General features: G+C 44.0%; 1 protein-coding gene across 5 annotated transcripts in view; it reads right to left on the bottom strand.

The window, feature by feature from the left end:
- Positions 1–24,111, bottom strand: part of PRDM1 (PR/SET domain 1) — a 102,862-nt gene that overhangs the window by 22,760 nt on the left and 55,991 nt on the right. For 2 of the 5 annotated variants that reach the window (XM_063389725.1, XM_063389726.1), the window contains one exon: positions 463–711. In XM_063389725.1, coding sequence (XP_063245795.1) covers positions 463–645 — 183 coding nt within the window. In that variant the 5' untranslated portion in view covers positions 646–711. Of the gene's footprint in view, positions 1–462; positions 945–968; positions 1,191–2,195; positions 2,493–24,111 lie in introns of those variants that run through there. The other 3 variants (XM_063389728.1, XM_063389727.1, XM_063389724.1) reach the window with 3 other exon arrangements.

Raw genomic sequence — 24,111 nt, 5'->3', positions numbered from 1 at the left:
GGAATTTGTTGTTTTTTTGGTTTTTTTTTTTTTTCCTTTACTTTTTTTAAAGCTATTTATTGGACAACCGAGGCACTTTAATCTCTGTGCCAGAGGCAATGAATGGTCCTGGCAAACAGCAGCCTAGAAATTGGCACAAAGAACTACCCCACAGTTTAAATATGCTTATTCAGATGCTGTTCAAATTGTGTGAAAATTTAACTGTTTGTGAATTGGTACGGAACCATTTTCAGGGATAGGTTGGCTGCAATTTTCAGTTGCACAAGAGATGACCAGCACACAGTTTCTTAAAAGAGTTATTAGGGTCGCATATTAAAAGCCAGCGGGCGGCATTTGTTGTTGTTGGTAGGGTGTGTGTGTGTGTGTATGCTAAAGAATCAAAGACAGGGTGAGCACACGCTTTCCAAAGCGCTGTGATTTGGCTTATCTGACTCCAACCTTCCCCAGAGCACTGCCGCTTACCTCTTTGCAGTTAGATGCATATTTGAAAGTCAAGTTCCTTGGCAAGGAAGCCTCTGCCTGAGTTAGGGTGCCTCCATCGGCACTGGGATCCAGCGGGTGATCATTTACAATATATGTGCACTTCTCTTCAAAATCAGCCTCTGTCCACAGAGTCATATCAGCATCCTCCATGTCCATTTTCATTGTCCACTCTCTCCCTTTCACCAGATTCTTGAAACTCACAGCGTCCGAGCTACACTGTGTAGCAGCCTGGAAAAAAAGAAAACAGCCTTTAATCCTCATTGTCCTCCAGTGTTGTGGTTTCCGTTGATACAGAGTGACTAATTCAGTAGTCTGTGACACTTTAAAAGCGTATGCAGGATAGTTGGTACAGTTGAGTAATAGCCAAAAAGCAGTGTAAACGAAGCTGCTCTGACTGAAGCAGCACTTTGAAATGCCAGCCTCGGTAGTAATGAGGGAACAAAAACAAAGAGGAGAAAATCCCTAGGCTGTGACAACCACTTTACCTTTTTCAGACCCTTTCCTTAATGCTTCAGAGAGAAAAGAATATTCCGTGCTGAAGAAAATGTGGGGTCATGGCCGTGAGACCACTTAGTTGCCTGTGGAAAAGCTGCCTCAGAAAAGTGTCACACAAACAAGGAGAGGAAGAGGAAAGGAACTGCTGTCTGCGTCTGAATGAAGCTAAAAATGGAAAGCGCATGTTGGAAGAGCGGAACCCAGCCTTGCCTCTTCCAAATGGGGAAGCCTGAACTTTCCCACCGGCTTTCAACACACAAACAACTTTCAAAACAACCTGCCCCCCCCCCCCCTCCTGACGTCCCCTTATCCTTTGGCAGGGAAGGCTGAGAAAGCCGACATCCTGCCCAGCATCACTGCAGCAGCAGCCCTGCACAAAGCACTGCAACATGTTCCTGGGGGTCAAACCAGAAAAGAAGCAGGGGAAATAAATAAAATAAGTAATCTTTAAAAAAGTTATTCTATCCCTTTTGATTTTGATGGTACCTCCTAGAATTAGTATCCCAAAACAGTGGATATGAGCCTAGCAGGACAGTTCCAGCAAGTCCTTCAGCCCCTCTGTCTGTTCAGGACAGAAGCACTGGTATCAAACCTATCCTCAGACATGTATTAGGGTCGGGCTCTTTCCATAAGGTTCATGAGGAACCAAATTCTCTACGCTGGTAGCTGAGAATGACGGCTTAATACGGTGTAAAATCCTTTCATTTTTCCTTTTTGGATACGGAGCTACTATGAAATTCACACCCCTCCACCGGGAAAAACGAAACACGAAGACTGAAAAGCGCAGCGATCTTCCGAGAAAGAGGTTACGGGCTGACTGACTGTGGGTTCGGGGGGACCCCCGGCGCGGCCCCGGGACCGGCCCTCCCGGGAGGCACAGCCCGAAGAGGCTCAGGCGGGGGCCACGGCAATGCACAGCCCCCTCCGCGGCCGCCGCCGCCTCCGGACCAGCCCCGTGCCCCGTCCTGGCCGCGGTCGAGTCGCGCCGGACCCTCGGCGTTGAAGGGGCAGAGGGGACGAAGAGCGAAACTCGGGCCGGGGGTGTGACAGCTTCGCGGCGGAGCGAAAGGGTTAATGCCGATCAGAGGAGCGCTTCCGATCCGGGACAGGCGACGAGGAAACTTTTGCTCCGTCCCGCGGGCGCCGGGACAGCCGAGAAGCAAGAGCCGGGGAGGTGGAGACGGGGGTGAAAGAGGGGACGGCATCGCGCTCCTTACCGGGGCAGAGTCCGCGCGCGTTTCCACACCGAAGCCCACCGGCGGCGGCAAACCTGGCTCATTTCTACAGAGTAAACATTTCTCCTTCCTTCCAGCGGCCGGGTCCCCGGGAGACTGACTCACACCTCCAGCCGCCGCTCCCCTCCCGCTCCTCCCTCCCGCGGCTGTCACAGGTGCTGCTGCTCTTGCCGCCGGGGAACGCTGGGGGGCCGCCTGCCACAGCCGCGCTCCGCTCGCCCCGGCCCGCCCGCCGCTCGCCGCGCACCGGCCCCTCCCTCCCTCCCTCCCTCCGCCGGCCCTCTCACAGCGCGGGAGGTGGGGCCCTACCTGCGGACCCTGCCCCGCCCAGCCCACCCGCGTCGGGTTTTTGACATCACTGTTATTATTTTATTTTTTTCCCCTTCCTTTCGGCCCCGTGCGTCAGCTGGGAGAGCCGCGGCGCTGCCCCGCCGCCTGGGTCTGCCGGTGGGCGGGCACCGCGGCGCTTCGCGGAGAGCGCACCTGAGGCAGCTTTTACTAGAAATCTGTTTTCCGTGCTATTTTTAAGCTCCGGAATTTAGCACGTGGCCGCTTTCGTTCTTGCGCAGTTTGACTTGATAGAACTTTACGAAAAATACCAACTGAAATTAATTTACTAGTTTACCGATTAAAACTCGATTCAAAGTGCTCCCAAACCTCAGCAATCATAGTACTTTACTTGAGATGACAAATTTGGGAATTTCAGAGTTTTGATTTTATCTCTTTCCCGAATCTCTAATCAGTGCCTGTAAGAGGAACTGGGAAAAACATTTCTGTTTCTTCCCTTAAACAAAACCTTCCCCCTTTCCCTTGGTAACAGCGGGGAAGCTCACAGCAGCAAGCAGCATTTCCAGCCCCTGTGGCAGCGTGGTAAGAAAACGAGCACAGATCTTTCACAGAGCAGTGTGTGAGCAGCCATCCAGGACACACTACTGATGGAAAGAGGGTTGGTAGAACAATCAGCAGATCCCGGCACCCAATTTTTCTTTCCTCCGATCCAAGTCAGCATGCTGGCTGAAGGAAGGACATCCTGTGATGATGGCACACAATGTCCTGTTTATTATTAAGAGCATTCCTGCTTCTCATTACAAAACAACCAGATGCCTTACTTCCTTCAGTGGTCCTGTCTCTTCAGCAAGGCGTCCTCGGGCTCAGAGGAACGGTGATGCACAATTCCATTTATAGCCATCCACAGCCCAGTGCAAATGCTAGCTGCTTCGCTGTGAGGCAACTCTACTACTTTTCCGTCTCACACGTCTGCAAGCATAATTCTCGTCACTTCCCTGGCACTTTACGGGGCAGCTAGTTTCACATTCTTCTTCTAAACGTACATGCACTTATATTCTAGGCTGATCTCGGAGTTACCTATTTCTTCACAGGAAAAAGGGAGAAGGAGGGGGTCGGGAAGCAGGTTTATGCAATCGAGTGCCTGTCTGTCTCTCTGACAGGCGTACACAAACCCCTTTCCCTTAACCTGCTCCTCCTCCCACTGATAAAAAGACGTGTGGAAAGGATTACTTGCCATTTTGGGCCTGCGATGCTGAGAATAGCACATCTGTGTAAAGACCTTCCGTGTGCGCTAGCGCGGCGGCAGGGCTCGTGGCAGCAGACCTAAGTAGGGCAACTGCTCGCCAGTGAGTGTCCTGGCTGAACTGCCACCACAGCGTAATTCCACAGGAGAGGTGGCCTGAGTACTGGGGCTGAAGGATAGAAATGTAATTGGATATACCCTGTAAAACCGAGGCACATCCAAAACGAGGTCTAGGAAGTCTCTGAAGTAGGAAGAACCATTCATTAAAGGAGAGAAATCCGGCCTACTTGATTGGGTTAATTAACTGATGCTGAGTCACACTGCACAGAACAGAAAAACAATGTAGTCATACTGAAGGTGATTATTTTACCGAAAAATAGTCTCACTCCGAGAGGCAGCTGTTTCAGAGCTTTTCACTTCCCTGTTAGCTTGCAAGAAAAACAAAAAAAGTTGGGGGGTGAGTGGGGGGGTAGGAAGAAGAAAGGGTTGATGTGTTTCTTTCAGGGACTGATCTTCTTAGTGTGAAGGAGAGCAGGGGAAAAAAGCAAATCTGCTTTTCAAGGAACTGAGAATTTCCAGCTTTTGGGCTGGAAAACAGGAGGAAGCAGAGATTAGATTAGATCACACCAGATGAAGTGAAATATTCATCAGGAGGATGCCAATATCCCAGGTCAGTGCAGCTCTATCCCTGGAGCCTGGGGAGGTGAGTACAGCCTATGAAGCCTATGGACTTCAAATAACTCTGTGGCACACTCTGAGGCTATCCCAAAATTAGCTCCAGGTGTCTCAGTGAAACTGAGCCCATAACTACCTTAGTGCAGGAGATGGGTTTTGCTGAAGTGCAGATCCAGCCTAATAGTGCCTGATTGGGAATAAAACTAAGTTTATCAAGAAAAAGAGACAGAAACAAATTGTTAAGAATGTGTACTAAAGTAAGAATCACAGAGGAAACTCTGCCATTAAAGAAATATATAGACTGACCTTCTGACCTTCCTCCTTAAGAGAGAAACATAAAAAGACACTGTGTTCAACCAGAAGTTTTCTGCTCCTTTATAGAAATCATTTGTACCAGTAGCTGCTATTGTCTGGAATGTGCAATCTCAAAATGTTGTTCATTTCAAAAAGAATATTTTTAGTCATATTTTAATTTTTTCCTTCTCGCTCATAGAAAACCTCAATTACTGTATTAATCAGCATTTCTCAGGCAGCTCTCTCTGCAGCAGCTTTCAGCCTAGCAACAAATCATGAATGGCCCTAACAGCTCTGATCTCAGAAATCCCCATCCATTTCCTTTGATGCTATCACCACTTCAGCTCAACAACAAGCCTGTGCAACTCAGCCTCAGCTGCCACTGCTGCTGTTCTCCCTGCGCCTGCTGTAATTGTAAGGGGAAGAAGGAGGGAAGGGAGCTGGCTCTAATAGATGAAATTTCTTGAAAAAGTTGGAGGGGAGATAAAATGCACACAAGAGATTAAAGGAGAGTCTCATTTTCACATCCTCCCCTTCCCAAACAAGGTCAGTGGCAGATTGACCACATCAAGAGTAACTACCAGACCCACCCCCATTTCCCACTTCCTGCATGTAGGCATCCTTGTGCTGGTAAACATTTGGGGACCAGTTGTGGTCATTATTGCAGAAGGTACATGATGTAGTTGCACGACTCCACATCTTTTAAAAGCAAACTGAGAAATCAAACTCTAAGAAGAACTTGCTTTCAAGTTCTGATATGCACTCATGTTTTGGGGCCACATTTTTGAAAACATTGTTGCTGTCAGATTCAAGGGAAAGAGACCCTTTAGTCTCTGTGCAACAGGAATAGTTACACTTTATTGTAAAAGAGAAGCCATCTTCTCTTCAGACTGGCCTGACCTTTGCAAAACGTGCCTATGGGCTTCAGATATGATCTCAGAGGCTTTGTATGCCCTAGACGACTTCAGCTGGTATTGCCTACAAGGAGAGAAATTAAAATTGCACTTGAATCTACAAGAAGCTTTTTGCAAGGGCATTTGGGGTGGTGTGTGCCATAGCCAGGAGGCTTTTGAATTAACACATGCAGCTTTCAGTGACTGCCTTTAATTACAGAGCACCCTGGCCATTGCCTTGTAGCTCTTCCAAATGCCAAACATTTATTTTTGTCTCAGCTGTGCAATACCAAGAGCTGATCTTTTGGCTGCACTCTTATCTACTGCCTAGTGCAAGCCTTAACATCACTTTGTTTTCTGTTGTTTTATCCTCTCAAGAAATTGTCCTTAAAAAGAGAAAAAAGGACTCAAACTAAAATACCATATCCCTTTTTGTTTCCCACTAGGCCTTATTAAAATACTGCTCAGATGATGTAAGAATAAGCCAAAACAATTCTCCTCCAATGGAATAAAAACATTCTCACAGCACACAGAAGCAAAAACTAAGCTTTAGTCTTTTCGTCTGGTTGATGCTTGAGTTTGAGAAGAAGGAGCCAAAGCTGTCTGGGGCTGCCATCAGGAGGGCAAGAAGGCTGTGTGAGAAGGTGGACCACAAATGTTCCCTTCTTGGCTACCATCAGCTTTCTCATCACACTTCTGAGCAATAGTGGTCTTGGGAGAGGTAGGGATGACAGCCAAAGACCATACAGGAACACTTTTACTGTCTTTGCATGTTTCTACCAACACAGGTTTATAGTGGACTTGAAAATCTGAGTACAAATTCAGCCTTTCACATCCCAACCCTGGAGTTTTGAATATTCTGTCCATTTTAACTGAGTCTGAGGAAAAATGAATGACAAGTGGCCAACCCATTCCAACTACTTTAACTGATTTCCAACCTTACTGGTGACAAGAGGACTGAAAAAAACCCAGTGTGCTTTGGAAAATTTTCATTTGAAATAGGCTGATTTCCAGATTGTCATGGAGGAGGGATGAGATGGTATGCATAAATTAGAAGGCTCACTCCTGTGAATACTTCAGACATCAGCCCCAAAACAAGCTCACAAGCTGAAATATTGAAGTCACCTTAGAATTAATTGTACTATTTTAACTTTCATGTCTATTCCCAACTTGGCAGTCATGACACTTTTTTGGGTATTCTCTCTTCAACCTGCCTGATAAGACACAGTGATATGAACAATGGTGAAACTTCAGTCTGTGCTCCTGCACAGTTCAGTTTTCATGTCAGACCCTCTCTGGGCTGCCCAGTCTCCTGGAGCTGATGAACACAGCAGAAGGAGGGCAAGATCCATGGGTGGAACTACGCCACTTTTCTCAGACAAGGAGCTGGCCACAGAGCGCATTTCAAAACAGATTAACAAAAACAACAGCTACACACCATGACAAAGTGCATGTGGTGGAAATGAAAATATTTACCCACAGATTATCACAGATCCAGCAATGTGACTACCATGCATTGAGGACCAAAGGTTTCAAAATAGTAACTGTGTGTTTAGAGTTGATTGGGGAATCTGGAAGGGTTGATCTTTAGGACCACTTTTTAAGTTTCTAAGAGTACAGTTGTCATTTCTCCACCTCTCCTACTCCAGGGTGGTGAAATAACAGTCTTTTCATACCTGTGTGTTGGCTGGGGGAGGGAAGAATTCCTCTGCTATTAAACACAACTTCTCATTAAATAGTTGACACCTTATCCTTCTTTAAATGTTGTAATGTTTACTTTGCAAAACCCAGGAAAGCTTTTAAAATAAAGATAGCAGAGAGATTCTTAAGCCGGGTGTCCTTGCTTATCTGCTCTTTATCAACCAGCTATTGTTTCTGGAGGAGCTCGTTGGGGAAGGTGGAGCAAAGGGGGTTAATGTTCAATAGGTATCTATCAGTTCCCCTGAAGGAATAGCGCTGCTGACAGAAGAGCAACACAGGGCTCTCAGCTACTTCCTGCAAATGTGACAAACCAGAGAGGGGGGGAAAAAACCCAAACAACTGAGGGCTGCAGCTACTTCTTCTCTTTTTTCTTCTTCCTCCTTTTTTTTTTTTTTGTCCCTCTCCCAAAACAACTAGTTTTAAGAAATACATTGTCCTTAGGAGAGATAATCCCACAATAGAGAGTCCATTAGAGGTATTAAAGCATTGGCAGCGCCTGATCTACAAGAAGGGCTCTGTCCTGACAATAGACAATTAAAGCTGATAAATCTGCACTACTTGTTGCCGTTCTAATTCCTCGTAATTGTATGCTACTTGTCCCTGCCTCCTGCGTCCAGGGATGAAGCATGCTTCTTTAATCTCCAGAGTACCTGACCTAGTTCCTATGTGGTCTTTTCAGGACCTGTTTTCTTCCCATCTGGACTTCTTCCCTCCTACTCTCCTTTCCTGCTTTTCTGCCCTAAGCATTAAGGAGAGGTTACGATAGAGGGCACAGAAAACACCAGAGCACAGCACCCGGATCAATAATTCTGGAGCCCCAGACAATGCACTAATCTGCAATAACAGCTAATCATGGTCAATTTGGCACACCAGTGATTAAACTGTACTTTTCATTAGGCTCAACAAGTAGAACAGACGCACACTGACAATTCAAATTGCCCTATCAGTAAGAGCTGCCAAACTCATGTACACTTCTGCATTTGTAGCTGCTGCATCACTAGACTTGCCAGACTAGGTGCTTTGTAGGGGTTTACCTGTTTTCTTTCGATATTTTATGAACTGGGACTCTTAGCTGTGTTTTCTATAAAAAGCAAGCCCCTGCCTCATTCCATGGTCACAACTTCTCTTACTTAAAGGGCTCAGTGGGAGAAATTGTGATACGCAGGATGCTGAAAAAGTTATCATCTCTATTACATGTTTCCTCCTGGCCCACACAAAATTCTTGGGTTTATTTTATGTCTCAAGGATATTTGGTGGTTTTGTCAATTTTTTTTCCCCCCATTGAATAAATCTTGGAAACCTGCTGGTGACAGAAGCAGAAGCATGAAAATGTGCATCACGGGATTTAGAAGACTGAAAGCAGATAAAAATTACTTTGGATCTATTTATTTTTCAAACTGAATTGTTCAGCCAACCTCATAGAGTATTTGGAGACTCAAGAAGGGTTTGGATTTTTTTTTTTGTTCCTACCCCTGAATTTATGAACAAGCCACTACTGTGCCCACCTTAGAAATCTACTCAGTTATTGCCCTTTACATTTTGTCATTTTGAAAGTGACCTTTCTGTCACCCTCACAGAACAATTTCTCGTGACAACAGTTTATTCTGGTTGCAGTCACACCTAACGGACCCATTTTGCAAACTGCCTTAAAAGTCTCAACCGAGAGTTTACCACAATCTTACTCTAAAGCACAGCACCAAATTCCAGGACTCCTAGAGACCAACCCCACACACTCAGAGGTCTCCTTCTGTTTAACTTTAGCTTATCATCCTTGTAGTAACTTGAATAAGTGTTAAAACTGCACTTCAAGTTGCTCTTAAAAAAAAAAAAAAAGAGCTTGGAAGATGTCAAACGAAAGCAGGAAATGTCTATTCTGCTATTAATATTAATGAATCCCTAATGCATTTGCAACCCACTTGAGGTTAAGTCGGTAGAGTTCTTCTTCTGACAGCTATTCCTCATCAAACTACCACTGCTGAAGATGTTGATGCTTTCCCTTTTGCTCTGTAATCTTTAAACCAAGTTTAAATCACACCAGAGCCTACCACAAAATAATGTATTTTATCCTAAGTGAACACAAAGCCCTGGAGACAGCAGTTTAAAACAGCACACATGTCCGCTCAATTTATCATTTTAAGATAGAAAGCTGCCGCAACAAACAAAACACCTCCTTGAAAGTGGGACAGCAGCAGATTGTGGTGCAGAAAGCTCCAGGATCTTTTGTTTTCCTGGGGAGCAACAACACGGCTTTGCAGAGAAAGACAACAGCCTCCCCTTGCTGAAATCTAAATCAGTTCCTATAGAAAAGCCTGACAACTGCTAGTTAGATGGTAGCAAAATATTGCAGATAATTCACTTTTCACGATAAAGCAGAAACAAGCAGGCATGCAGCACCCAGCAGGGGCTCAACTGATAAAACGGTGTCAAACTCAAACCATTTGTCAATTGGGAGGGAAGAGAGCAAGCTGAAAGATGGACTCAGGAAGTAGATTTATCTAGTGCGACACATTAACTAGTATAAATACTACGGAAAAAGTAAACACATTTACCCGGCAGTATCTCTAGCCAGCAAAGAAAAGGCTTCTGAGCCTCAGACACACTCTGGCCATCTAACCACTCAGCTGCCAGCTACAACAGCAGTAGCATTTTTCTTCTTGTGCAGGATTGCAATGACATTTAGTTCACGGCACTAAAAGGTTTTATTAAAATTGTACATTATAATTAAGCAAAACAAAAGCGTGACTCGTGTGCTGTTCTAGTCTCCTCCCTCCACCCAGTAGCCAAACCAATAAAACCACCTTGGCAGCAAACAAGTCAGGTAACATACCCCGGAGAAGAGCACAGATTTGTTATAAAATCATTCACTTGGCGTCTGGCTTGTTCAAAACTGCCTTATCAGAAACTTCTGTGCCGGAGGCTCCCCAGGCAATAGAGGGGGCTGACAATGCAGGTCAGGCACAGTAATTTGCCAACAGCGTAATGTGGGGCACATAAACAAACTGGAATAATGCAGGGCAGGAGGGATCTTCGGATGTACGCTTTCCATTGGAAAGTATAAACAAATAATAAAGTCTGTGCACGGCACATCTCTGCTACAATCACTGGGAAGAAGGAAAACCTTTCAAAGGGCTTTAGGATACCAAAGCACAGCTACGTGGCAACCTGTAATATCAAAGAACAATGCAGTATATCGGCAAACCATTTTAAACCTCAGTCTAATGCAAACCTCAAAGATTAACAGCGAAGTAAGTACTCTGCATCTCCCGCCCCCTCCCATCCCCCTCCAAAAAAAAAAAAAAAAAAAAAAAGGAGTTAGTTCATAAAGAAAACTACAGCACAGTTCTTTGTTCAGCTGTACCTTCATGTGTCCACACAGCACAGGTTCCCCACCTCCAGCTTATGCATCTCAGGATTTTAGTCCATATGGAAAGTCTGTCATTCGCTCTCACACTCTTACACACACGCACGCATGCTCACGCACTCCACACCCGCACTCTTACTCCCCAACATACACTGCCTGGAACTGCTCCGAGGATTTTAGAATTTCCTCTTGCTAGCAGATTCCTCCCTCCCCTCACATCCACTCCACCCCGTTCTGTAATTAGGCTTAACAAGAGCAATTAACAAAACAAACTCCTCTCCGCCTGGTGGCCTGATAATTCTGATTGTCATAATGTATTAAGATGTGTAAGCCAGTTTAAAATAAAGGTAAATTACAACATTGCACAAGGGCCATTTTGCACCTATTTCTACTGCTTTTATCATAGGGATAATGAACATTCAGCCACGCCTTTAATTTAAAACATAAAACACCAAAAATCACATCTGAGTAGCAGAACTCAAAATCAATGCTTTTGAACAAACGAGACTATTTTGATTTTTTTCCCTTTTTTTTTTTGCTAGAGGGCAGATTCCTTCTCCTATGCACAACAAACTCCTTAGAAAGATTTTTCTTTATGGAGCTACTTTGTGATCCTAAACATCCAAGATGTAAAATCAAGTTTTAATGCATCTTCTGGCTTTACAGCTGTGGGAATGAATAAACGGATTGCAGTTGTTCCTTTTGCCTTGCCTGGTGTCTAATGGCATGATACAGGAGACCAAAGCCTCAGCATTTTTCTGATGGTTTGTCTGTCCATTTTTAAATCACTTTCCTTCAGCAAGCAAATCACATAACTTTAGTGTCAGAATCATAAAAAGAACCAATTGGGGACTAACTGATTTCAGGTGCTCAGTGGAGAAACTTTGATGTTCTTTGATTTCAGTGAGCTGTGGGCACAACACAGAGAAAATTTACAGACAGCCTGAATTCTGTTGGAAAACGTATCTAGTCCTTGTTCTGCTTGTACACTATGTGAGTTTGTAATTAAAACTATCAACATGAAACGTGTAAACGTGTAAAAATCATAAGCACACAGAAGACCCGAAAATAAAACTTGTTTGATATGTGACAGGGATTTGGGTTTATGTGAGCTGAAAAAACCATTCTGTTCCCTCAGTTAGACAGTCTGATTCACAATACCATCTGCCAACTAACCACAAACAATAAAAAAAAAAAAAAAAAAAAAAAAAAAAAAAAAAAAAAAAAAAAAAAAAAAAAGTAAAAAAAAGAAAGAAAAATGAAGGCTGGCATTGCTAGTATATTATTGGAATCTTGCAGTTTCTGATAAGCTAGTTATGTTTTTCCAAGTCAATGATTTCATCTCTGCTGGGTGTCAACATTTACACAAGAATAATTTGGGGGGTCAGAAAGACATCAGCAAATGAGATTTCAAAAGGTTTCATAACAGCACAGATTGCTCAAACCCAGGGAAAGGAAGGTTTCAGCTTCCAGAAGTTCACTCTTCTGCTTCTTCATTCCTCCTTCCCTGAAGCTGAGTCAAAGTTCTGTAAAAACCTACAGCCAACCCTTAGATTTGCAAGACAACAGACTCACATAAAAAACCCCAAGCTTTGCAGTGAGACAAACACTCCAAAATGTCAGTAAATGGAGACCTATTATGGTGGAAACTCAAGCATTCTTTCAGTTGGTAGGAGAAGCCAGGAGATCTAAGATTGTGTACAGAAACTCAGTTCTGCAGTCTTGGCATAGGATGCACCATCTTTTTCTCCTCCTCATTCAGTGTTTAGAAAAGAGTGCTGACTAGAAGAGCCATTTTCCCAGATTTTTTTCTCTCTCCTTTCTCCTTGAAAGGCCCAGTGCCTTACTTTAACCACAGACCGTTCAAGTGAAGACAACTAATTTTGTTTTGTATTTTTCTGCTTTGCTCATCAGAACAGCAGCACTTGAACGCTTCACAAACATCAAATAATGACTAATCTGATTTTCACAATACCTCCCCCATATGTTGATGAAGGTATTATTGCTATTCTCGCGCTGCAGAAGGGGTATGGAGACACAATGACATTAACATCAAAAGCATACATTACTTTGGGGATGCAGAGCAACTGATTTACTCAGCACAGTGCATTATTTTATATGTTCAAAGCATTTCTCTTCCTGGCATCTGTGATGGCTCTGTATTTTGCAGGGCTTCATGTCAGGCACCCAAGAAGATGACAAAATTATTGCCCACCCACAAAAGGCTTTGCTGAGGTGAATTGTCCTGAATCTTATTCCAAATCACAGGTAGGAATAAAACATAATTCTTCAGAGCAGAGCTCACCTGCTCAGAGGAGAGCACAACTTCTTCCTGCCATGGCTATCTTACTTCCTCATGCAGCAGCAAATGAGATGGTAGGAAGAGGTGTCTTAAAGATAACATTTTATTACACCACCCCAATCCATCTCCCCTAGCAAGCTTGTCTTATGCCTGAATGAGGCAAGTAGCCAGTTAACAGTAATTAAATGAGTAATTAAAGACTGTATCATAATGCATAAGAGGATCAAATTGGAGTTAGACAAACAACCTTAAACTCTGGAGAACTTGAATTTGCAATTTTAGTAAGGTTTCTCTACAGTTTTTATGCTGATTTTTGAAACTACAAATAGAAAAAGCAGAGACCTCATGACCTGGCACTACTCTGATGCCTACACAGATCAAGAACAGAGCTGAGGTATTCTGATCTGCCACAGGCAGACCTCTGCAGGATCACTGGCAGACCTGGCTCACAGCAACCATACGGTTGTTTTTGGCAAGGTCAGCACAAGCATTGTAAGGGATAGGACACTTCTGTTGATGGTTTTATCAGGTGACAGGCTGGCAGCAGAGGAATGACTGCTTTCAGGCATTTGATTTCATGCCAGGTGTGGTGTGGAGTTTGTTCTTCCTCTTCCAGTGCTTGACTCAGACTTCTGATTGGTTTCCTTGCCCAGCAAGTCCTCAGCTTGTTCCTCCTGACCCCTCTTGTAGTTTCCCTTTCCAGTCACTCACATCTACCACTCCCACACCCAGGCTCCTGTGCGCCAAGTCTTCTCATCAAGACAGTTTCAGTCCCTCCTGGTTCCTCATCTGCGCTGCACTTCTTTCCTGTACTACTTTAGGCAAACATGACATGCTCTCCATCCCCGTGTGCCCCTTCCTGGTGACCGGCAGGCCTGGCCTCCACAGCCTTCTCATCAGTGTGGGGCAGTCAAGTCTACAAGCATCTCCTGGTGCTCCTGTGCAGGCACGTAGCCCTGAGCTCATTTCACACGTTGAGCAGACATGGTGTCAGGCCAACTGGAGCTCCTGTGACTATGTTAGTATGGCACTGAGCCCGAGCTAATAAGCCCTGGTGAGAAGCCGGATATATTAGCTTGGGCTTAGCACTGTGCTAATGCAGGCAGGCAGCTTTTGGATCAGAGCTGGCTTACATTCCACCCGCTTTTAACACCGAGCTTGCTCGTCTTCGTCTACAATAACCCATAAAGATAAATCCCCTGGTCTTGTACTAACCTTACTCTCAGTTTCCCTCTTCCCTGACACTGCTGATCTCTGGGCATAGTCTCTCCTCCTTCATAATCCCCTCCAAGTTCAGCTCCTGTCCATAGGCTTTTGAAACAGTTCCTTCTGATGACTCCCTGGCCTCAGGGTGGTTTGCAGTGAGCACGTGCTGAACATGCACTCCTCTGCTCTCAGTTCTGATGGTCTGTTCTAGACTCAAGAGTCTGGCCATTGAAGGGAGCTGTGATGCCCTCCTGCACCTCCTGGGAGGGCTGCTCTGCCAATCCTCTAGGCTGGCTTCTAGCTCGAAAGCTATTCTCCTGGGTGTCAGAGATAGAGGTGAGGACACTGCCAGAGTGTGTTCTGCTCCTGCTCTGACAGAGACCCAATGCAAATGAAGCACCTGTGGAGATCCACGAACTGGGAAGTGCTCCTGGCAGAGGGAATGGCATTTGAACATCCCAGACAATGACAGTCTCCCTCCCCTGCCACACACACTGCCCTTCCCCAAGCCACTGAACCTGTCATTCAAACTTTGCTCCAAAAAATGGGGGCTGTCATGGTGGAGATTACTTTTTAACAGAAAAGCCATCACATTCCTAATGTTAGCAACAAAATTTTTGTCACAGCCAAATTCTTGGAAATGACAGAATAAATTTTGGGGGAAAATGCATCCATAGGAAAAGAAAATGCAAGAAATCTGAGGCACACGTTAAGAAATTGGTAGAGTTATGAGAACCTTAAAGTGAGATCTCCTAATGCAAATTGTCTGTCTTAGCAATAGGTGATGCTAGCAGGGTACTAGATATTGTTCCCTGAGATTTATTTTAGGGGCATGTTATTGAAAACTCTCCTTTGTATGAGAATGAGAATATTGCCATCAGACACAAGCCACATACAAAGCACGTGCATAGATTTAAACTCTTTTTCCTTGGTCTGCTGTTCCCCTTTCAGTGACCCAGGCCAATGCACTAGAATTTTATTACTTACACAACATGGCAAGGTTTGATAGAAACAGAGAGGACACTCCTATTTCAGTAAGTTTATACAATTTTCTCCTTTTCTTGTACTAAATCCTAATGGGCAATGCAGGCAATAGAACGCTGAGACTCCTATTTTTCATCACTATTAAGAATAGAAAAGTAAACAAGTGACTATGTAATTGCAGTAGCTCGCTGTAATAAAACCAGATCCTTAAATGACTAATCTCATCGCCAAATAATAACAATAGAAAAAATTTTTGGAAAGAAAAAATTTGCACCAGTCTGTCTCAGCACATCCCTATCATTTAAAACCATTAGCACTACGTGCACACAAATCAGGCAACGGGCAGTAAGGGAAGCTTGCAATCAGACCTAATGTCTTCCCTTCCTCTCAGCCCCTAGTACAGGACAGCCACTTCCTTTCTACAAACGCTTTGCTCAGATCTGTACGCAAGACAGGCCACATCTTCCGGGGAGGCTCAAAGTCTTTGCAGACACACAGTTGCCTTCAAAGCATCACTGGAAATCTGTGTGGGAAGACTCTAAAATATTAAAACCATCCTAGACTCTTTTCTTCTAAGCCAGCAACAAACCCCCTCCAAACTTATCTATCACTTCACTGCTCAGTTTATTCTGAACTGCAGAATAAACTTTCTGACTACTGAAAAAGATACACAAATGCATAAGCTGCACCACATGTGCAAAGGAAAACAAATAAAGAAAATATTTATGTCCCTTCCAGGAAGACAGTTCTTTTCCAGAACATTAAAATTATACACAAGTGTTTCCCCTATTAAAAAATGCAGGCAAAAAGAAAGCGATTGTGAAAAAAAAAGCGCTTCCAAATGTAGTTTATCCATCCTAAATCCAAACTGATTTACCTTTTAGATCAACACTTCATTGCCATCTTGCCTGATTTTCTTCTTCCACAAGTGAACACTTGCCCTGTAGCAGATTCATAAGTCGTTTAAAGCATTGTCTTCAGTTTGAAGAAATCCCCATCTGAAGGTTTGCTGTGGCACTTGTAACCACAGCCCAGCAGCAGGCAGGACGCGGTGCTGCTCCTCTGGCGCGGTGCTCGGGCAGCCAGCCCGTGCTCACTGACTACAGACCAGAGACTGTCATGTTTTCTGTTTCCCCATTTCTACCCTGAGCGCTGGGTAGAGCTGTGCAGCAGCATGACTTTCGGAGATGCATCCTTCATACCCTCTCCTTGCTGCCAGATGTCCTCTGCAGCCAGTTCATTGCTTTCATTTTGTATTTCACAATAGCTCAGAAATTTTAATAAGAAATTCCCAGGCTACTAGTCCTGAAAAAAAGTTATTATTCTTAAAGAAGGTAGAGAGGCCAAAAGAGCTGATGTCAGTTCAATCTTCTGAATTTCTCTAATTTGACATTTCTTTCTGACTGTCAAATCCAGGCTGCTGACAGTCCTTTGTATATTTATCCCTTTGAAATATGGTCAAGCTGGCAAGGTGTGGGGCAGTACAATAGTGATGCTATTCCCTAAAATACCTGGCACATTTGCACTGTGCTATCTATCACAACTCACTGTGCAGAGAGAAGAGGGCACTAGCAGACCTCCAGAGGCACCTGATCAGTTTCTGTGGATGGATGCTCTGACCCCACAGATAATGATGAGGATGAATCAATTGGTTTAAGTCTGGCAAGGAAGTAAAGACAAACAGATACCAGAAATTCAGTGTACATACTGGTTACTGAAAACAGGCAAGGCACGGGGAAATATTTTTTTCTGATGAATTTACATAAAAATAAATTTGACTTTTGTAGAGTTGATGTGATTTTGCAAATCACCACATCGAAGACATCTAAACAAAGTCCATCTGCATGTTTATAAACATGTACAAGTGTTTAAAGGATGCAATATGTTAAAAAAAAGTCAACAATAATGGTTAGTCTATGCTTCCAATTATATTCTTTCTTCAATTAGTCTTGAAGAAACTAACACCTCTATTAATCATTTCAATTAACTCCACGCACCACATGACATCCGCACCAGCAGCCCATATGTTGCGTTCCAATCACCCAAATATTAAAGCCTTTTTAATTGATTGATCTAAAGAACATTCAACAGGCTCAAGGTGGCAGCCAGCCAGGAAATCCCAAAAGAAGATGACAAAAAGGTGGGGGTGCTAAACCAGCTTCCCAATTTGTTTTTCCTCTTCCTCCAGGGTTCACTAAGTTAATCCAATCACAGCCCATAAAGCCCCTTTTTAATAAAATAAATAAATAGATAAGAGAACACACATGTTGGCTTTCCCCCAGAGAAGCCCCCTCCGCTAAAGCTGGAGAGCCATCCTGTTAAGAAAGTGCCGCATGGGAGGGTGCATTTTTTATCCAGCAGAAATATTTAGCTTGGCCGCCCGCCAGGGAATGCTGAAAGAATAGACTGAATTAGGGGATTTACCTTCCACGTGTTTGGCACGCGTCATTAGAGGCTCTGAAGAGCTTGACTCTTTCGCTCTCTCACTCTCTGTTTTTACTCCCCCCCACCAGAGCTTTGATGCAGAGAATAAAGTACGAGCTATAAGAGCGGTTGATGTGTTGCAGTTCCAAATGTTGGCACGGTGGCTTTTGTGCTGTCGAAGAAAACCGATGCCCAGTTTCTGAAGGTTTTCATTTTTTTTTAAAAATTTCAGTCAGGTATGGGGTGATACATTTTAAAAGCATTTGCCTTAACACAGAAAAAAGAGCATGCTATTTTTCTTTCTCTCTTTTCCTAACAACAACAACAGAAAGTTTTTGAAGTTTTCTGTAGACAGATTTAAACCTGGAGAAAGTGGCTTAAAAATAAATTCCATAAGGGAAACTCCAGCCATAGTGCATTTTAGGAGCTCTTTTGAAAGGTTAGTTTTGTAACAATAACCCATGAATTGCTCTGTCATTTGACTTTTATATGGTGTCATGTGGACTTATGTTATTTCAAAGAACACTTCTTTACCTAAGCACTTTGGTCTTGCAAAAACCTATTAAGATCTATAACCAGAACTTGTTAGTAGAGGTGGTTGGTCTATACCTCAAGTAACTTGAGCCCCTTCTCAGAATTTCTAATTTGTGAAAGGAAAAACTATGTTTTAAGTCAGCATCTGCCACCTTAACTTAGAGCAAGGAAAAAAAAAAAAGAAAAGGAAAAAAATCCACAGTTTCCAGATGAATAAAAGCATGGAGGTCCTTAAACCAACAGTAAATGCAAATGTTTGTGTCTGGCACAGGTGCCTACCCTGTTTACAGGGCAGAGCCTTGCAAATCGACTTCCAGTGCCACTAACACCCATTCACCGAGCTGGTGTGAGCACTGGAGGAGCCCTGCTGCAGCTGCCTCTGCTGCACTGTCTCATCACAGTATCAGATAAATACAGCCCTATTCACTCACGGTTTTTATTGCTATTGATTAAAACAAACCAGTTTAGAAGCTACTTGCTGACACACTTACTCAAAGCAAGATTCAAACAGAGTTTCTGAACTAAAGTACTGACTGTGTCTTTATCCCATCTTCACTTGCAAAAAAATCTGGGTCTGACTTTGGTTCAGCTAATTCATGCCACCAGATGACAGATCACGTGTGAAGGTTCATCTTTCAGTAAAACTAGTTCATTGGGCCTTGCATATCAGGAGATTCTGTGGGCTACAGAAAAGCAACTTAAGGGATGGATACTGGCCTTCAGATGGAAACACAAGATATTAACTCCAACATCAGAAGGGTGCTGAGGACCATCTCCTTGCTGAACGTCAAACACCTCAGCTGTAGGGACCTTGTCTTAGCTAAAGGGCAGATCCATAGTTTATCACTTCTTAAGTAAATCATTCATAATTCATAGCCAGGTTGAAAACCACACAAATAATGAACTCTCAGTATTACTCAGCGGAAAGTGAGAACTGGAGTTTTCCACCTAAACCTGTAAAGGCTGACAAGTTCAGACATGGTTTTGTGAGCTCCTTCCTGAACCCCATGTTTTTAATTCAATTTAAAGAAAGCTAGCAGCCACTTCCCCCCTGTCTTTGAAGTAAAGATGTTAACATCCGTGCTAATAACACAAACTACCCTTTCTTTTATCAAAGGCTTCAGCAATCGCAAAGGCTTTCTTTTCATCACAAAGAAAAACTGCAAAGTAAAGCTGCCTAGTTCTGCTGCTAACAGGGCAGGTTTGGCTCTGCACACTGCACAGTGCCCAAAGCACTGCTTTATAAATGCATAGAATTGTTTCAGTTACAAAAAACCCTTAAGATCATATAGATGTTAAAGATCATTCCAACCATGAGTCCAGCACTGCCAAGTCCACAGCTAAGCCACATTTCTAAGTGCCACAGCTACATGGCTTTTAAATACCTCCTCCTAGGAGGGTCGCTCCACCACTTCTCTTGGCAGCCTGTGTCACTGCTTGACAACCCTTTCAGTGAAGAAATTTTTCCTAATACATCCAGTCAGAACGGCCCTTCATGCCAGAGGCTGTTTCCTCTTGTCATCGAGAACAACAAAGTCCCCACTGAGCCTCCTTTTCTCCAGGCTAAACTGCTCCAGCTCCTTCAGCTGCTTCTTGTCAGACTTTTGTTCCAGATCCTTCACCAGGTTTGCTGCCTTTCTCTGGACTCACTTTGGCACCTCAATGCGTTTCTTGTAGTGAGGGGCCCAGAGCTGGACACAGTGTTTGAGGTACAACCTGAGCAGTGCTTAGTACTGGGTTCTGGTCGCTGGCCAGGTCCTGCTCACCACACTGTTGCTGATCCAAGCCAGGATGCCACTGGGTTTCTTGGCCACCTGGGCACAGGCTGGCTCATGTTCAGCCACTGTTGACTGGCAACCTCAGGTCCTTTTCTGCTGGGCAGCTTCCCAGACACTCTTCCACCAGCCTGAAGTGCTACAATGAGGCTCTTTGTGAACCACCTGCAGGAGCCAGCATTTCATCTTGTTGGACCTCATACAATTGTCCTTGATCCAGGCCCATTGATCCAGCCTATCCTGTCCAGATCCCCCTGCAGAGCCTTCCTACCCTGCAGATCAGCACTCCTGCCCAACTTGGTGTCATCTGTGAACTGACTGAGGGTGAACTTAAAACCCTTGTCTAGGCAGCTGATAAAGACAAAATCTAGCTCCAGTACTGAACCCTGGGGAACACCACTGGTGACCAGCTGGATGTAACTCCATTCACCACCTTTCTCTGGGCCTGGCCATCCACACAGGTTTTTTACCCAGTGAGGAGTGCCCCTGTCCAAGCCATGAACAGCCAGGAGAAGGCTGTGGGAGACAGTATTAAAGGCTTTACTGAAGTCCAGGTAGACAACATCCACAGCCTTTCCCTCATCCCCTAAGCAGGTCATCTGGTCATAAGGAGATCACGTTAGTCAAACATAACTTGCCTTTCATAAATCCACACTGGCTGAGCCTGACCCCCTGGTTCTCTTTTATGTGTCAGGATACTCTGCTCCAAAACCTTCATGTTTTCAGTGGAGTGTCTTTGCTGCTAACTGAATCTCCAGATGACTGGCCATGCAGAATTTACATACTGTACACTAGTAGCATTAGGAACTGCAACAGGTAATTCCTCATCAGTTGTTTCCACCTCATCAGAAAACAGATATACCCTGGACTGACACTACCAAATGGGAAAATTCCTCTGTGGAAAGACTGCAAGTTTAATAAAATATAATAGTGAATGAGCCACTGAGAGTAGCTGAGTTGGTTAGAGCATGGAGCTAATAATGCCAAGGATATGGGTTTGACCCCTATATAGGCCATTCACCAAAGAGATGATCCTTGTGAGTCCCTTCCAATCCAGAATATTCTGTGAATTAAGATGTGTATGCTTCGTGCTTGCATTCCATGACAAAGTGCCACAGGCAGCACGTGTTTCTCAGTAAGGAAAGGCTTCCCTGTAAGGGAAGGCAGGCAGTTTTCCCCGTGCCACTGGCACAGGGCTGCCTTCCTGTAAAACACTCACTGACACAAAAGGTGCATTTCTGCAGCTCTGGCCCCCATCATGTATGATCTCAGGAACATGTGGATTTCTGTGACTATGACTGGAAACTGCCTGCCTGCTTTGCCTCTTTAGTAGATACAGTGAGGCCAAGTGTATTTCAGTATTGTGACTGATATTTTGAAACTTAGGTGAAATAACAGAGCGCATTGGCCTGACAGTATCAGTTCAGTGACAAATTGCTTGATGTATTTGTCACCATTAAAATAAACTTGTGTTTAAACACAGTCTGCTTATCATATTCACAGAATAAAAATATGACCTTTAAAGTGAAATAAAAGAGCTCTTTCCCCACCCCCCCACCACATCTCCTCCCTCAGTGTTTTTAATTAAAACCAGGAACCAACACATGTATCCATCCTTCCTTCTGTAATAGCCTGGGATTCCACTCTCAAATACTATACAGATAAAATGAACATTTATATGTTAGCGATTCGCAGTGCAGTAAATTCTCCTTTCCAAACCTGCCGTCTTCATTAAAATCTTATTTGCTTTGTAATCTCCTTTGATCGCTAAAGTTATAAGAAGCCCCCTCCTCTTCTTTTGATACTATCAGTGTAGCTTTTGACCAGAGATCGTGATGAATTAAATGTATGACAGATATGACAGGTGAGGAGTGCTTGGAGAGGGCTTAAACAGCAGGGATAAGACAAAGCTCCCATTTAAGAACAAAACCCCTAACCGATGGCTAGCCCGTTAATGACCAACCACTCTATTTGTCCTGGTGGATGAGGAGCAAGCTGATACTACAGACAAAGCTTTGTTAGCCATGGGGCTGTTCTTCAATCAGGCCACACAACCAACTAATTGAAATGCCCAGTTTTTCCCCCTCAGGATTTGATATACAAACCAGGGGGTTTGTAGGTATACTCTTTTCTTTTTAGTTTTTCCCCCCTTGTAATGTATTAATTCAGCCACCACAAGTTTACAGCTGGACTAAGTGGAATTACACCATATAAACCTAAAAATCTATCTGCAGGGATCCAGCTAAGCCCCGGAGAGAGACAAGTCCAGCAATACAAATCCAAGGAAATTTGGAAGTCAATCCATTAGGATTACCAAGCCTTTGATTTTGGAAGTCACAGGCTCAAAATATGGAAGTGATGAACTCTATCTTCCTTCATTTTAGCCTCTTTTCAGAGGACTTATTGACCCCATTTTTTTTTCTGTTAAAACACATTGATAAATGTGAACAGAATTATATTTGGTTTCTGCTCTATTTTGAATGAAGGAAGACATGAAAATATCTGCTTTCTTGAACTTGTGGGTAACATGCCCTTTAAAATTTCATACATATTTTCTACATATTCAAAACTGCCACAAGCAAAGTCATCATTCTTCTCCTTAGCTAAAGGCCCCTGTGCCCCTCTTTCATGTTCATGTTAACTTCCAGTGTGGCGTGCTGTACCTAAACGTGGAGCTTGAAGCGCTGGTAAAAATGTGGAGCTTCAGGCATGGGTCAAACCACTGTCTGCTTCACAGAGGTGAAGAAATCTCTGTGCCCCCTGCAGACCAGGATTATATTCTCAATGGGCAGTCTCTCATTTTAGCCCACCAATCTGTGGTTAGCAGAAGGCCAGGAGTTTCATGGGGTAGGTGCCAATGCAATATTCACTGTTAAACCCCAATGGTAAAGTAAAATTAGATTACAGGGATGTAGTAATGATCTGGGTATAATGGAAAACACTACCTGAAGCAAGAATTGTCACTTTCAGAAGAAATTCATTTTTTATCTCTTTCCTCCTTCCTGTCCTGCCCTCACAGTGTGCTGTGGCTGAATGATTCGTGCTGGTATCAGAAAACCTGAGTTCTGCTCTTAGCTCTTCTGCAGGCCTAGGATGTGGCTTCTGGCAAACCTCAGACCCGTTCCATGCCTCAGTTTCCCTATATAAAAATGCAAATATTCCTACCTATTTCAGAAAAAGTGTGGTCCAGTGGTTTAAACCATAGAATCAGGCTGTCTGAATTCTCAAACTGAATATGGTATCAATTTCTGCGGTCTTTGAAGCAGCTACCCTTACCCGACCCAAGGGGTCAGCTTCTCCTGGGAAATGCTGAATGGCCAAAACCCAGGCCTCCTGGTTGAACATATGTGCTACTTTCTGAGTAAGTGGTGTTTCTGTCTGGATAAGAGCTCAGCTTTACCTTGCAGTGAGACCACTTACATGGAATGCAAAAGAAAAGATGGTCCAAGCTACAGCCAGCAGCTCCAGTCGGGAGCTGCTCTCACCAGGAGGCCACAGTGACCTTCTCTCCCAGTGCTTGTCTGCAGACCACCCAGCAGAGCTGGCCTGACTCTGCCTCAGCCATTACAGTCCTAATTCAGCATGGGGAGGCGTAAGGCTAAAGTTCCAAAACTTCACCATGTGGGACAAAGGGCTGAAATGTTAGTTCTCCCCTTCCCCAGGGAGCACTCTGGAACTTCTAGCCATTTTGCAGCAAACCCCTGTGTCTCTCACGCTCTCTCATTCTCCACTTTTCCTCCATGAACCACTCCCCATCCCCCCCCCCCAAAAAAATTTTTTTTGAGTCCATTCTATGCAGAGTAAGTAGCAATTTGAAAACTTTTGGAGGGCAGAAAAAGCACTTCCTGTCTGGCTCTATCTCATGGTTCTCTGACTCACTGGACACTTGCAAAGGTTAATTAAATTATATTTAGATATTCATGATATGTAAAGCCCCAGACAAATGGTAAGTGTTAACATTATGATGCACAAAAGTGTACTTCAAAGAGAACAACCTTATAGAAATAAAGAGAGGAATGTTGTTAAACTCACAGAAATACACATCTATTCACTATGGACTCCAATAAAGACAGGCAAAGTTGTTACCAGGATTGTCACTAACCCTGTACTGAAAAAACCCAGACTGATTTTTAGTAAAAGAGCATGGGAATTCAGAACAGTAAATAAAGGGGAAGGGGGGGGGGTGCGGGAACAAAAAACCCCATTAATCTGGTGTGT

Source organism: Prinia subflava, chromosome 2 (assembly GCF_021018805.1).
Source record: "Prinia subflava isolate CZ2003 ecotype Zambia chromosome 2, Cam_Psub_1.2, whole genome shotgun sequence".
NCBI classification, from domain to species: Eukaryota; Metazoa; Chordata; class Aves; order Passeriformes; family Cisticolidae; genus Prinia; species Prinia subflava.
Note: the sequence above shows the minus strand (reverse complement) of the source record. Positions and strands in the feature narration are given on the sequence as shown.